General features: G+C 35.1%; 1 protein-coding gene across 1 annotated transcript in view; it reads right to left on the bottom strand.

Annotated features, from left to right (window-relative positions):
- Window positions 1-3736: 3736 nt before the first annotated feature.
- Window positions 3737-14390, bottom strand: part of LOC122808178 (CD209 antigen-like) — a 621345-nt gene continuing 610691 nt past the window's right edge. Inside the window, exon 8 of the mRNA XM_044079145.1 lies at window positions 3737-4208. Within this exon, the coding sequence (XP_043935080.1) occupies window positions 4055-4208 (154 nt within the window). The 3' untranslated portion in view covers window positions 3737-4054. The remainder of the gene's footprint in view (window positions 4209-14390) is intronic.

The raw sequence follows: 14390 nt of genomic DNA, 5'->3' as shown, positions 1-14390 counted from the left end.
GACATCTACAACAACTGGAAAGGCCACAGAAATACCTCACAAAGTGGATTACCGGCCTCAAACGGATGCCCTACACAGACCATCTCAAAAAACTCCAGCTTTACTCAGTCGCATATCACCTACTCAGAGGTGATCTCTGTCTGACATACAAAGCTATGTCAAACCCAGAGCTGTTGGACATGCTCCATTTAAAGAAATCCCAATCCCTCTGAGCTACATGCTCTAGGGACCTAAACCTTGTCACCACAATAAACAAAACATGCCGGAGGGATAGATTCCTGTCTCAGAGACTTCCCATACTCTGGAATAAACTACCTATCTATATCAAACAAAGCACCTCATTAGCACTCTTCAAGAATAATCTTGATGATTGGATGGGAAATAGGAAATTTACCCCGGGGATCACTTCTGTAGCTCTGCTCGACAGTGGCACAGGAAAATAATTTTCTTGGGTGGCAAAAGCCATGGTATCTTTTTGTCTGGGCTTGTATAGGCCCTAGGGCCAATAGCCTAGTACCTCTCTATGAACCTGTATCTGCTTTACTATTTCCCTATTTCCTTGGATGTGTGCATTATTTGTGTTACACCCATTGTTAACTACTGTTAGCCCTGGTAAAGTGACCACGATTGCTCTTCACCTTTATTATTTTTCTGCTAGAAATTTTATCCATTCTAAGGGATTTTATATTTTCCAGTAAATCTATTGTATTAGTACACGCGTTATGGAGACATCTGTACTTTTTTGTGGATCTACTGGATAGATTGCTGCAGATATGTATTCCTTTGAATGCCTTGCAGCTTACACTGGACTTGTATAATTTCCGTAGCTTTGGTAGCATCATGGTTTATGATACACATTTACAGAATTATTGATTTGTTGTGACTGCTACAGATTATACAGATACTGCTGGGTAATTCTGCTTTACACTGAAATATTGTAAGTTCACAGAGGCATATTTGCACATTGCAGGCTTATCTGCAACTTTTGTGCAGATATCGGTGAAATGCACCAGATTCCAGCTTTATGAATCCCACCCTCTATCTTTACAGTTACATGTCAAACAAATTCCTAGATATTTAATTTGTTAACCCAATTAAATTTCCTATTTTCTTAACAAGTCCTTTACATTTGTATTGGGTAATAAAATGATTATCTTACTGTGATTGAAACTTAACCCAGAAATCAATTCATAATAATGATAAATCAATATCACAAACTGCTAATATAATGTCATCTATAAAAGTTGGATTTTCGAATGCTATTAATCATTTACTTTAAATCATACAACATCACTATTAGATTTTATAAAATTAGCAAATAGTTCAACAATCAAAGCAAATAGTAAAGGAGACAGTGGGCATCAATATATGTGTCTTTACAAATTCTTACTGTTTGAGATACAAAAAATAATTAATTCAATTAAAGTGATGGCATGTTGATAAAGCTGATTAATAAGTTTATAAAATTAACTAGAAAATTATAATGTTCAAGTACACTAGATAAATAGTAGAATCAACTATTTTATTTAAATATAGATTAATTATTGAGAAGCAAAATAAATGTTTTATTCCTCCAATAGTACCATGTGTATGTATAGTATAAATCCAGTTGAATCTTCATCTGCTTGCAAAATTAGACACAAAGGTCTTATAATCAACATTTAGAAGAGATAATCAGCAAAAGAAGAATGTAAGGACAAATATGTGTCTGTTTTAATATAAGAGAAACTAATGTATATTCCAATTTTGAAGGATATTTGAAGAATACATAACATCTGCGGACACTTTTGATAAAATAATTAAAACATAAAGCAATAATGTATTTTGTTCCAGAATAAATCCACCATTACCAGAACTTCAATAAATTTCAATTTTTAATTTGCTCCTTTATTTTATTACATTGACATGGGAATATATTTTTTCATTATTTGATCTGAGGTTAACTTTATTTAAATGTTCTTATTTTAAAGAAAAAAACTTTACCTGCATTCTTATGTCCCATAACACTACTAGAAGTATGACATTTTTTTATATTTCCTAAAGCATTCTAATTTTTTCTATATTAGTCACTTTTCCATTACTACCTTGAATATTAAATTATTTAATATGATTAGATCTTCTAACTTTTTAGGACTTAACAGCTAACTTGTTAAAACCTGTAGGATTTAATGAATAAGACTGTCATTTAACTGTCTCTAAAAAGATTTCATGTTGCACAATTTCCCTGTACCTTAAGTTTAGTATTTAAATTTCAGTTAATAAATATTGGTTACCTTTCTGAACACTGAACTTTAAACCATTTATTTCAGATTGCAATTCTAATAATTCTTTATCCCATTATCTTCTTTATTAAAGTGTCAATTGTCATTCTAACAAATAGATATTAGAGAGTTTCACCTCATAAACATCTCCATTATTATTTAAATCAAAGAACTGTTGAATTTTCTTACAACATTCCTTAAAGTTTTTACTTTTGCAATGCAGGCAGGTAATCTCTTATAGAAAAATAAACAAATCTCTTAGATTAACCCTAACTGCAAAACTGATAGCATTATGGTCAGATAAAGGGTATCACAATACCCATACATTCTGTAATCTAGAAATTACATCATTTGATGTATATACTTTATCAGTTCTGAACTGTGGGTCAAGCCTATAACAGTAGACCATATAAAAACAAAGAATTAAGTTCAGAATAACTATTGATGTCCTTAAGGTTGATTACTTCAATAAAATTGAATAATGCCTTAGCTGTGGCAGAAATTCTGAGTCTATTGGTTGCACTAGTATGTTTCTCATTTAATACAGAATTAAATTCACCAGCCATAATAAATTATTATTAGAAAGTGCAACATCTAAATAATTCTTAGAAAATGTTGCTCCAGTTCCTGGAATCCAGTATACATTAACTACAGTCTATATGTTTTCTTGTAATTCAGTTATATCATTGTTATAGCATTATGAATCAAAAATCTTAGAAATCAAAACAGAATTTTTCAAAGAATAGCAGTCCCCCTTTTCTTTTCTTTAAACCTGGAAATGACCAGTACCATGCAGCCTTTTGAGTTTAATCTGTTAATGTCATTTTGAAACAGATTACATTTTCTGTAAACAAAAAACAAAACATTGTTCTTGATGTAAATTGAAATATTTAAGTAAACTATGCTTCTTATCACCACTGTTAAAGCCATCTTGGTCAGGCCTCTTCTTTGACTTACTTCTTAATGTATTCCACTAAATGCTGATAGAAAGAACAAGACAAAATGCAGCTTATTTAAGCAATGTTTAACTTCACATTCAAAACTTTGTAATGAAATGTTCTTGATAATTAATGCATGATTAAAAAATGCCCTACACTGACCTCCTCAAAAACTCCAGCTTTACTCCGTATCTTATCTTCTACTCAGAGGTGATCTCTGCCTAACATATAAAGCTATGTCAAACCCAGAGCTGTTGGACATGCTACACCTAAAGAAATCCCAATAACTCCAAGCTACACGCTCTAGGGACCTAAACCTTGTCACCACAATAAACAGGACATGCTGGAGGGATAGATTCCTGTCCCAGAGACTTCCTATACTCTGGAACAAGCTACCCATCTATGTCAAGCAAAGTTCTTCATTAGAAAAATCTTGATGAGTGGATAGGAAATAGGAAATACATCCCGGGGATCACTTCTGTGTCTCTGCTCGACAGTGGCACAGGAAAATAACTTTCTTGGGTGGCATAAGCCATAGAACCTTGCTGGCTAGGCTTATGTAGGCCCTTGGGCCGATAACCTAGTACCTACCTATGAACCTATGAATGTTAGCTTATTATTTCTGATATTAGAACAAATATACAAAAACGTTATTAGTAAAGTCAGAAGCACCACTATATCAAGTATTACTAGGGGTTCAGAACTATGAAGATAGAATGCATGTCATAAATGCTATTCATATTACTTTCACTGGCAAAACAAGATAACATACACATGTATTGTCTAACATATCTTTATACTGTTGAGCCGAAGCTCAACTATGAGAGTTTCCAAATCAAATCTTTATTGCTGTCTTTAAAATTCTCCTTTAAAAGAACAAGTGTTGGCTGTTTTTTCACAGATCCATCTATATTTGTCACTACAGCTGTAATCATGCCATGTTGCATCAGGATACATTACAGCACAGTCTTCATTGCCAATGTTATTGGGCTGATTACTGTGCCAAAACCTTTAAAGGAAAAAAAAAAAGGTTATTTCTCATGGAACAAAAAAGATAAGTCAGTCATTTCTAAAAACGTCAATGTTAATGTTATTGTTATTATTATTCTCATTATCAGTTTTTCTTAAACCTTTATTTGATATTTCCATAGAAAAGTAAAGGAAGGAAAAATGAAGCAAGAAGAAAACATGGCTTAATCAATGCCATGACAGGAAAGGAAGGATAAAAAACAAAGAATAGAAACGCGCATAAAACATATTACAAAATTCAATCCTTTTTTCAAATCACATTTAAATGTGTAAGAATAACAGAGGTGTTTAAATTATTATTTCATAAGTGTCAATCTATTCAGTGAAGGCATTTTCAGTAATTATAGGGGGAGGCAAAGGCAGGAATGACATATCACATCTAGTGCTATCTCCACAGGGGAAACATGGTATTACATAAACTTTTTATAGCAGAGTCTTAGATGCTTTCATTTGCAAGCCTGATAGTTTTGTAAGGATTAGGGCTTTGTAAAAAAATTCAGTTTGCTCTATGAGATCATCAGTCTGTCATCTTCATGTAGATTAATTGAGATCAGGACGCTATCCATTCTTGGGGAAAATCATAACTTCCCCCCCAAATTATCTTAATTGGGTAAACAAAGGTTCTAGTGGCAAGGCATACTAAAGATGGGGAAACAAGACATGTCTGTCTAGTTTCAACTCTTACTAGAATGTAACATGAAAGACATTTACCAAGCTTCACCATGGCATATTCTCCATATAGCTATTATAAACTATTTTAGTAAAAGTATGATGGAAAAATACAGCAAAAAGATCTAGTCCCAGTTTAATTTATTAAAGTATTTTCTAAATAAATACATCCCAGGCACAGGAAGTATAAATCTTAAGAACAAGATGTAGTTTCTTGAAGTCCATGGGCAGCAAGCAAAAATAGTCTACAGTCTATGAGCATTTTGCCTACCTGAATGCATTAACAGGTGTCAAGAAGGACAACATCTGTCCCCAGTACATATAAGGCTGATAATCCAGATTTAATATCGAAAAAATCTCTATACCTGCCTCATGTCAGTGAGCTCTATGGAAGGCTAATCATGTTACTGCTTAAAAGGGAGGGAGGTGGATGGTCTGTTCATCTAACAAATAAAAACAATAAACTTTAAACACAAATGAAATGATTAATTGCTGATATACCTAAAGGTATATAGTTCTTCTAGGATCTCATTACAGATAGAGACTTTTCAGGCTTCAAACACTTGATTATGTATATCAATTCTAGCATTAAAAATTAAAGGTTTAATGAATACATCTGTTTAGAGTAGAGAACTGTCAATGGAATATCAGTTATATATCAAACACACACACACACACACACACACACACACACACACACACACACACACACACACACACACACACACACACACACACACACACACAAAAACATTTCTCTAGAGGGAAGAATATGACCTAAGTATGCAAAACAAACACCTGTAAAATATTACCAATAAAGTATTTAAGCACCCACAGCATGCAATTTACTAAGACTTGGAGTTTAGCCTAACTCCTTAATTAGCTTCCAGAAAAGTGGAAATCTTTTTTTTTATGATATGTTCCTGTGTACTACAGTTTCATAATCAAAAGTCTGTTGAACCTTTTCTTGTAACACCTGCCTGAAATGCTTAACATGCTTTTCTTTGATATGAAATCATGAATACTGCAAAGTAGTTAAATAATTATATCATATTCCTCAGATCCTTTATGTCATAATGTTGTCATTTTCATCATCAGGTGAATATACAGGTAAATATTCAGTTCATTTACTAGTAAATTTCAGTCACTGAATCATTTATGTACAGGACTTTAATATCTTGCAGTCTCTTCTGCATCTACTTGAAAAGACCTGGGTAGCCTAGTATAAATTATTAGAAGCGTCTTAGTACAAAGTAAGCCTAGGGTCCTAGAGAAGTTGTCATTATAGACTTCAGATCAGACCAGCACTATCAGGTAAGGATATTCATTCTGCCATAAATCCATTGTAGTTTATTAATAAATTTTGTCATACACAGATTTTATCCACTCTACACACACCACTATGACAGCCAATTACATCCAACCATCCAAAATCCTTTTTCCCTATTTTTGCAAATGGGGTCAGGGTGTCACTTCAACAATGACAATCATCTAGAGCCAAGGTTTACATTGCTGGGTGACTAGCCCTGCTGTGGTTGTTTTGCACATTCACAAATATGGCCAATTTAGTGTGTCCAATCCACCTAGTGCATGTCTTTGAAATGTGGGAGGAAACCTAGGCATATATTACCAAGTCTTTTTTCTGGGAGGAACCCATGACAGTGACTGCCATATCTTCCCAGAGTTTTTTCTAAAGAGGTAATATTATTGGTGAAGAATGCTGTTAAGTCCAAGAATCTATGGTACAGTTATAAAGTCTCCAAGAGCATTTCTTCTCTCCTTTACCAAGGTCAAGTTTGTTTACTAGAAATTTCCCACTTGAGTAGCCAGTTTCTCAGGGTAGAAATAGACTGCCAGGATGGTTTGGAACATACTCCTTTTTATGTACATTATGACAGAACTACCCTTCTTACCCTTACGTTCAACATGAAATGAAAGTTAGTAATAGCATTTTATACAACGAGCCCCCATTAATATTCAAAAACGTGCACGCTGATTGGTCAGCATGCATGTTGTAAATCAAAGTTATAGTAATGGAAAAAGATCCGGTCGCCCGGACCTTTTTCCATTACTATAACTCTTTTTTTGCAGCAACGGAGAATGCAAGATCACCATTGCTATACACTGTCTCGCTATGTTAAATGAGTTTAACATAACGAGACAGCTTTAAAAAAAGCAACGGAGAATCTCCATTGCTTTTTCTATAGCTGTCTCGCTATGTTAAACTCCTTTAACATAGTGAGACAGTTTGTAAAAAGCAACAGAGATCTTGCTTTCTCCGTTGCTTTTTTCAAAACTGTCTCACTATGTTAAATGGGTTTAACATAGCGAGACAGCTTTAAAAAAAGCAACAGAGATTCTCCGTTGCTTTTTTAAAAGCGGTCTCGCTATGTTAAACCCATTTAACATAGTGAAACAGTTTGTAAAATGCAACGGAGATCTTGCTTTCTCCATTGCTTTTGCCCAGAGTTCTGATGTACTGCGTAGGCATACACACGCGCAGTACATCAGAACTGCCACAGAATACCAGACAGCTGTGGAAGGGCAGCAAGGAGGCATTATACAATACCATTATTTAAGAAAAGTAATTATTTTTTTTCTTAAATAATGTCATTGTATAATAACAATAACCCACTTCTGGGTGTGAGTAATGCTGGATTTACCCATGGTTGACTTTGTTTGGCCACTGGGGCTTCACTCTCGTGACCAAACCACACCAACTGTGGGTAAATCCAGCATTACCCACACCCAGGCATGGGTTATTGCTGTAGTAAATCCCTTAATTACACACTTATCATGTCAGTAAGCCAAAGACTGCAACAAATAATAAGATAACTTCTTTTTTTTTTTTTTACTTTTTATTTTAAAATCAGTATGAAGCCGAGTAAAAAAAAGAGAAAGCTCTAATAGTTTAACAAAGATTTCCCATGTAGGACAATTTGTATGTAATGATTTTTTCAGTGCATTAATTATACTAATGAAATGAATACCACACAGCTTAATATTACTATGAATAGAACTTGGACCCAGAAAGATAACTTCATGCTGTTCATTGGTACTCAGTCTCCCTTCTGTCCAGCTCACATAATAACAGGTCATGGTTATTCAACCTACAGTCAGTTACTATAACCCACAAGCTGTAAGACTGGTTGCTTACATTCAGTTTGTTCAATATCTTTAGGTGTGAATCCATTTTTTTCCAGTGACCATGTGACAGAAGGCAGTGTGAGAGCTGAGGTAGATACCAGATTATGGGGATGTGTGTCCTATTTCCAATCGGTGACAGCTGTAGTGACTGCCCATGTTATTGATGACTTTTTTTTTTAATAAGATAGCAGTTATTGCTGGAGACATGATATTGAAAACAGAAGGGGTAATCTCTATTAATGATTCAGCAGTACAACCTGAAGTGTAAAAGCATATCTGATTGGTCTTTTTTGTATGGGGGGATGGGTGGTCTTCTGAGAGATGCAGTGGAGCAGACATTTGAGATCTAATAATTTAGCAAGTGCTGCTTATGAAACCTGGCAGAACAGATTATTATCTGCCATCTCCAGTGTAAAAATGTAATATTTACTTTTTTTTGTCCCTGTCTTTCACTGAATAGCAAGACTGGTACTTATAGGAAACTATCATGGTGTGTGTTGGGGAATAACAGTCTTAACATACTGCATAGAATTCTTTGTAAAACATACATGCTTCTCATGATTGTTATTGTACTCCAGAAATTCCTTCCTTCCTTCCTTCCTTCCTTCCTTCCTTCCTTCCTTCCTTCCTTCCTTCCTTCCTTCCTTCCTTCCTTCCTTCCTTCCTTCCTTCTTTCTTCCTTCCTTCCTTCCTTCCTTCCTTCCTTCCATCCTAATGTGAAAAAAAGAAAGTGCTTGTACTGACATAGGGCATTCCATGAAGAAAAAAATTCCTAATCAGATTACATTAATTCAAAATGCTGAGGTAGTTAAACATTATTGTGTCTGACTGAATTAAATCCAATTTTTGAGAAAGGATTTTTATTTTTATACAGGGAATTCAGTTCCATGGAGAAGGGGAAATAACTGCACAACGTTATGAGAAAATTGAGCTACACAGGCATTGATGTTACTAACTTAAAATCTGTCTGTATTTATAAATGGAAATGGAGCTTATGTAGAGATATACAGAATTCAGCAGAGAAAGGAAATAATAACAACAGCATTGTAGTGTAGCAGCTGTTCCATTCTAATAGTGAGACTGATATTCAGAATTTAAAGATATATCTCTAATAGAAAGCCATATTCTATTGATATATATGATTCCACTCAGAAAAAAATCTATATATAATTGCATTACTTCAGAATGCTGTGGCAGCAAGACATTGCTGTTACTGGCTGAGTTTATACCAGTGTTTATCAGCAGAAAAAAAGGTAGCTGTTCTACTATAGAGAATTTCAGAGAGGAGAACAAAAGTAATGACAAAAATAGCTAAGAACACTGTGACGCACATTACTGTTAGTGAATAAATATTTCTCATTATTTGTGACTATGGAAGAGTGACATTTGTTGATATATAAAGAATTCCACCGAGGATAATAAAATAACAATACTATGCTGTTGCAGCCAGCCTGTGGGTGAGCTGGCAAGCTGAGATCAGTATAGCTGAAAAGTTATGTGTACTGCCTACTTTACAATGAAAACTTTTGTGGCCAAGTTATTTATTTATTTGTGTATTGATTTATTTCTTGAAGCATTAGAACTCAAAGGCTAGATTCCAAAATAAGTGTTAATGTCAGTGATTTTGTCTTCTAGTACTGAATATTTTAAAATCTATTTCTCTTTTTGGCATAAGCGACTTGAAGTTCAACACTGGGGTTGGCATAACTTTCACATAAATGCATGAGGCCATAGGAGTAACTTTACTTTATGAATATGATGTAAAAACACACTGCTGAACTGCCAAGGAGACCGAGTGAATCAAGCCCAAAATGTAGAACAACTTTGGTGCACCTCCACAGTCTTGGTAACACATTTTGTAAAACTAAACATTTTTAATGAAAGCTTTAAAAACACTGACAGACTTAAAACATGGAGAGCTAATACATCTAATGAGCGCTTTCGGCTGTAGGCCTTCTTCAGATCATAATCTCTCACTGCTCTTCTCTCAGAATAAGAAACAAAAATTATCCAATGAACTATAAGGTAGAAGACAACACCTACTGATTATATAATTAACTATTGGCCAATAGCAGATCTTCTATTCATTAGTTTTCTAGACTGTACTAATAGATAGCCTCCTATTCTTTAGAATTGGCTTCAGTGGCACCACATTGTTCAGACCAGGAGGCCAATCAGCTCTCAAATTCACTATCCAACTTGTTTCACGTACTTCAGTGCGATTGTTTACATCGCCTTCTCTAATGCTGTAAGGCATACTTTGAACAGCATTGAAAACAAAGATGTGTGTAGGATGCATCGACACATGAAGCGCTAGTGTATTTTTAAGGTTGTAAATTGCGAATGTCCCTTAGATGGTGAAGTATCCTGTCTTTCAGATGCTGGTCCTTCTTGCCTATGTAAAAAGCTTCACATTGTCAACAAGATGCAAGGTACACTAAGTGTTGACTGTTGCAGTCTGCATGCACATTAAACATGTAACTCTTGTTGGTTTTGGGATGTATAAACCTTTTCAGAATTTCTAGGTGAGTCTTTGAACCCACTTTTGCAATTGAACTTGGCTAATACTGAAGTAGAACCTGTTGCTCATAGTACAAGTGAGGAAAGTTTTAATCAAGTTTTTAAAGAGGTTGAAAATGCAGCATGCCATTTAAAAAGGCTGCAATGACAGCGGATCCATCTCAAAGCCAGCTTACACTACCAGGTTATCCCTAGGGGAATGTGGGTGAAGTGTCTACCTAGCTATGGGAACAGTTTTCCAGAATTACTTGCCAAATGGCAAGCCATTAACTTAGAAACAAGTTTCAAATACATACACTTGTTAATTGAATTCTTCAAATCTGAAGAGGCTATGGTAGCAGAACGAATTAAGCTTAAGCAAACGTAATTGGAGCAGATGGATTTAAGTGAAGCATGTTTGCAGAAGTTTGAAACTCTACAGTTAAATTTGAGTGTATATGATAACAAATTAAAAGAGCAAAAAACTAGGAAACTCGCCCATGATTCCCAAGACTTTAAAGCTGGTCATATTTTTGAACGGCCGTAGGAAGATCTGAGTTTAAGTGGGCATAACAAGTCTGCTTATAAACGTAAAGCTAGTGTGAGCAAGGACAATGGTATCAACACCTTATCCCATTTGAATCATGAACCACGGGTTATCATTAACAACTCAGAAACTGCTAATTATGAATTGGAGAGACCAAGGAATGAAAATGCAGCAATAACAGCAGAGAAAGTAGAAATCCTTTCCAACACTAGTATGCAGACTTTGCCAAAAGAACATGAACCTGTTGAGAGTACTTCCACTGGAACTAGACCGAAAGAAGGGGTGGTTCATGTACCATTCAAATGTCAGCTCCTGGTTTTTATGAACCAATTTACACACAGGAATTCGAGATCCCAAAGTCAAGAAAGAAATATAAAGAAGTTAACCTTTTAAATACCATGGACCAGACTCTAGTTGTAAATTTGTCATGACAAACTCTAAGTCAAGAGCAGCAGCAGTTGTTAAACAAAGGCTTAATATTTATTCCCTCCCTGCACTCTGACCTTAAATGAATTTGTAGTGGACAGCAAAACATTTGGTAGGAATATTACTCTGAAATCTATATTTGGCAAAAGAAATGAAGGTACATAGGAAGGTTATAAATGACCAATTACTTTTTTGCCAGTAAATCCCCCTGCAGTGGAACTTTTTCTTAGGCTATGTGAAAATGAGGTTGGAAAAATTAGAGTGAAACTAAACCAAGGCAGACACTTTCACAATATTACTTACTAAGGAAAACAAGCACTTTTCCAGTTCAAAGAAAGTGAAGATCTTGTCATCAAACCTGCTGAATAAGGGGGAGCTATTGTGGTACTGGACTCTCTGTGGTACAGAAACAAGATACTGAATATGCTTGAAGATGAACATACCTATAAAAAGATTAGCAATGTTATACTAGATGCAATGGTTAAGAGCTTTCAGAGCAATCTGTTTGACATGCTCATGAAAAGATGTATTTCCAAGGAACTGTTTGACTTCTTTCAAGTTACACAACCGATCATTCCGAGCATCAGTGGTCTACCTAAGATCCACTCAGATCTTGACAACCCACCTCAATGACCTATCATAGCAGGAAGAGGCTGATTAACTGAACCCCTCTTGATCTTTGTGGAAAATGAATTGAAAAAACTTCTACCCAAAGTGGGTTCAGTTTTGAAGTATACAGGTAGTTTTTTGTTGGACCTCTTTGATAAAACAGAAAATCTGACTAGTACTCCTGATATTATTCTTGTTACAATGGGGATCAACAGTTTGTTTACAGTGATCCCTAACAGCTGTGGGATTAAAGCCATTCGTGAATATCTTCATCGTACTGGGTTCAATGTATATCTTTTGTGCTCCTTATTTGAGCTTATCCTAGAAAACAATGTTTTTGTCTATGGTCGAGATTATTATTGGCAGACATGAGGTGTAGCCATGGGCACACCCTGTGCCAATAGTTATTCTAATTTACTACTGGCCCACTGGGAAGAGAGCAAGGTTCTTAGTGATGACAATCAATGGCATTCACAGGTACTATACTATGACCGATTAGTGAATGATATCTTTATTCTGTGGATAGGTGATGAATAACAGTTGGTAATGTTTATTATGTTCTTGAACACAAGCACCACATTTTTGGAATTTAAAGTTAAATCATCCAGGGAAGCAACTGACTTCTTAGATGTTGAACTGTCATTGCAACAAGAGAGGTTAAGTACCAAACTACACAGAAAAGACACATGGAAGAATCATTATTTGCATCACCAAAGTATGGATTCCAGCCACATATTTAAAAACATCATGGAGAAGCAAGTACTATGGATCTATAGGCTTTGCACTAATGATGTTGATTTCAACAAAGAGTGCTCACAGCTTGAGGGAAATCTCCAGGACAGAGGATATAAAACAAATTACTTGAAAATTAAATCTGATGGTAGGGCACTAAGAAAAGGGAAAGGTCAACCGTATTATGCAAGGAAGGAACCGTACAGTAATAATGACAATACAAAGAAACAGAAGGATAACACACTTAACTGTGCACTCACCTATGGCACTAATAACAGAGAGATATGTGGAATAATCAAGAGATTTTGGCCTATACTCACTGAGGATGACAAAATCAGAGATATAGTAGGTGAGCATCTGAGGTTCACCTTCAAAAACAAAAAGAATACGAAAAGACTGCTGTGCAATAAGGATAGATTTAATCTTAAAAATTTGTTGGATCGAAAAGGGACATTTAAATGTACTAGATGTAAAGCGTGCACATCAATTGACAGCAGCAACATGTTTATACATCCCAAAACCAACTAAAGTTACACATTTAATGTGTATGCAGACTGCAACAGTCAGCACTTAGTGTACCTTGCATCTTGTTGCCAATGTGAAGCTTTTTACATAGGCAAGACGGACCAGCATCTGAAAGACAGATAAGGGACATTCACAATTTACACCTTAAAAATAAAAAAAAAAAAATACACTAGCACTTCATGTGTCGATGCATCCTACACACAGCTTTGTTTTAAAAGCTGTTCAAAGTATGCCTTATAGGTTTAGAGAAGGTGATGTAAACAATCGCACTAAAGTATGTGAAACAAGTTGGATAGTGAATTTGAGAGCTGATCGGCCTCCTGGTCTAAACACTGTGGTGCCACTGAAGCCAGTTCTAAAGAATAGGAAGCTATCTATTAGTACAGTCTAGAAAACTAGTGAATAGAAGATCTGCTATTGGGCAATAGTTAATTGGATAATTAGTAGGTGTTGTCTTCTACCTTAGAGTTCATTGGATAATTTTTGTTTCTTATTCTCAGAGGAGAGCAGTGAGACACTATGATCTGAAGAAGGCCTACAGCCGAAAGCACTCATCAGATGTGTTAGCTCTCCATGTTTTAAATCTGCCAGTGTTAAAGCTTTCATTAAAAATGTTTAGTTTTACAAAGTGTGTTACCAAGGCCGTGGAGGTGCATCGAAGATTGTTCTACATTACTTTATGAATATCTACATAATTTAATCCATCCTAATTAACAAAATCCATTTCTTTGTAACTATCTGTTTTTGCTGTGATCACATTAACAACACTATGGATACTCATGCCTAAGGTATATACCTTTCGAAATGAAATAGTTGTTGCACCTTAATGTTTTGGAAAATCAATTATTTCACCAGTAGTTTTACTTTTTTTTACATCTACTATGACAATTGCATTATGTGGTATATAAAAGCTTACTTCCCTTCTTCTTTGTCCCATTGTCTTAGATTATGTTCTACCTATAACCTGCTTCAACATAAATGTCATATTATAATTGTGTTACTGTTTTA

This window comes from Protopterus annectens, chromosome 8.part0 (assembly GCF_019279795.1).
Source record: "Protopterus annectens isolate FY-2018-M chromosome 8.part0, PAN1.0, whole genome shotgun sequence".
NCBI classification, from domain to species: Eukaryota; Metazoa; Chordata; order Ceratodontiformes; family Protopteridae; genus Protopterus; species Protopterus annectens.
The sequence above is the reverse complement of the archived record's forward strand: the minus strand, read 5'-3'. Positions and strand labels throughout refer to the sequence as shown.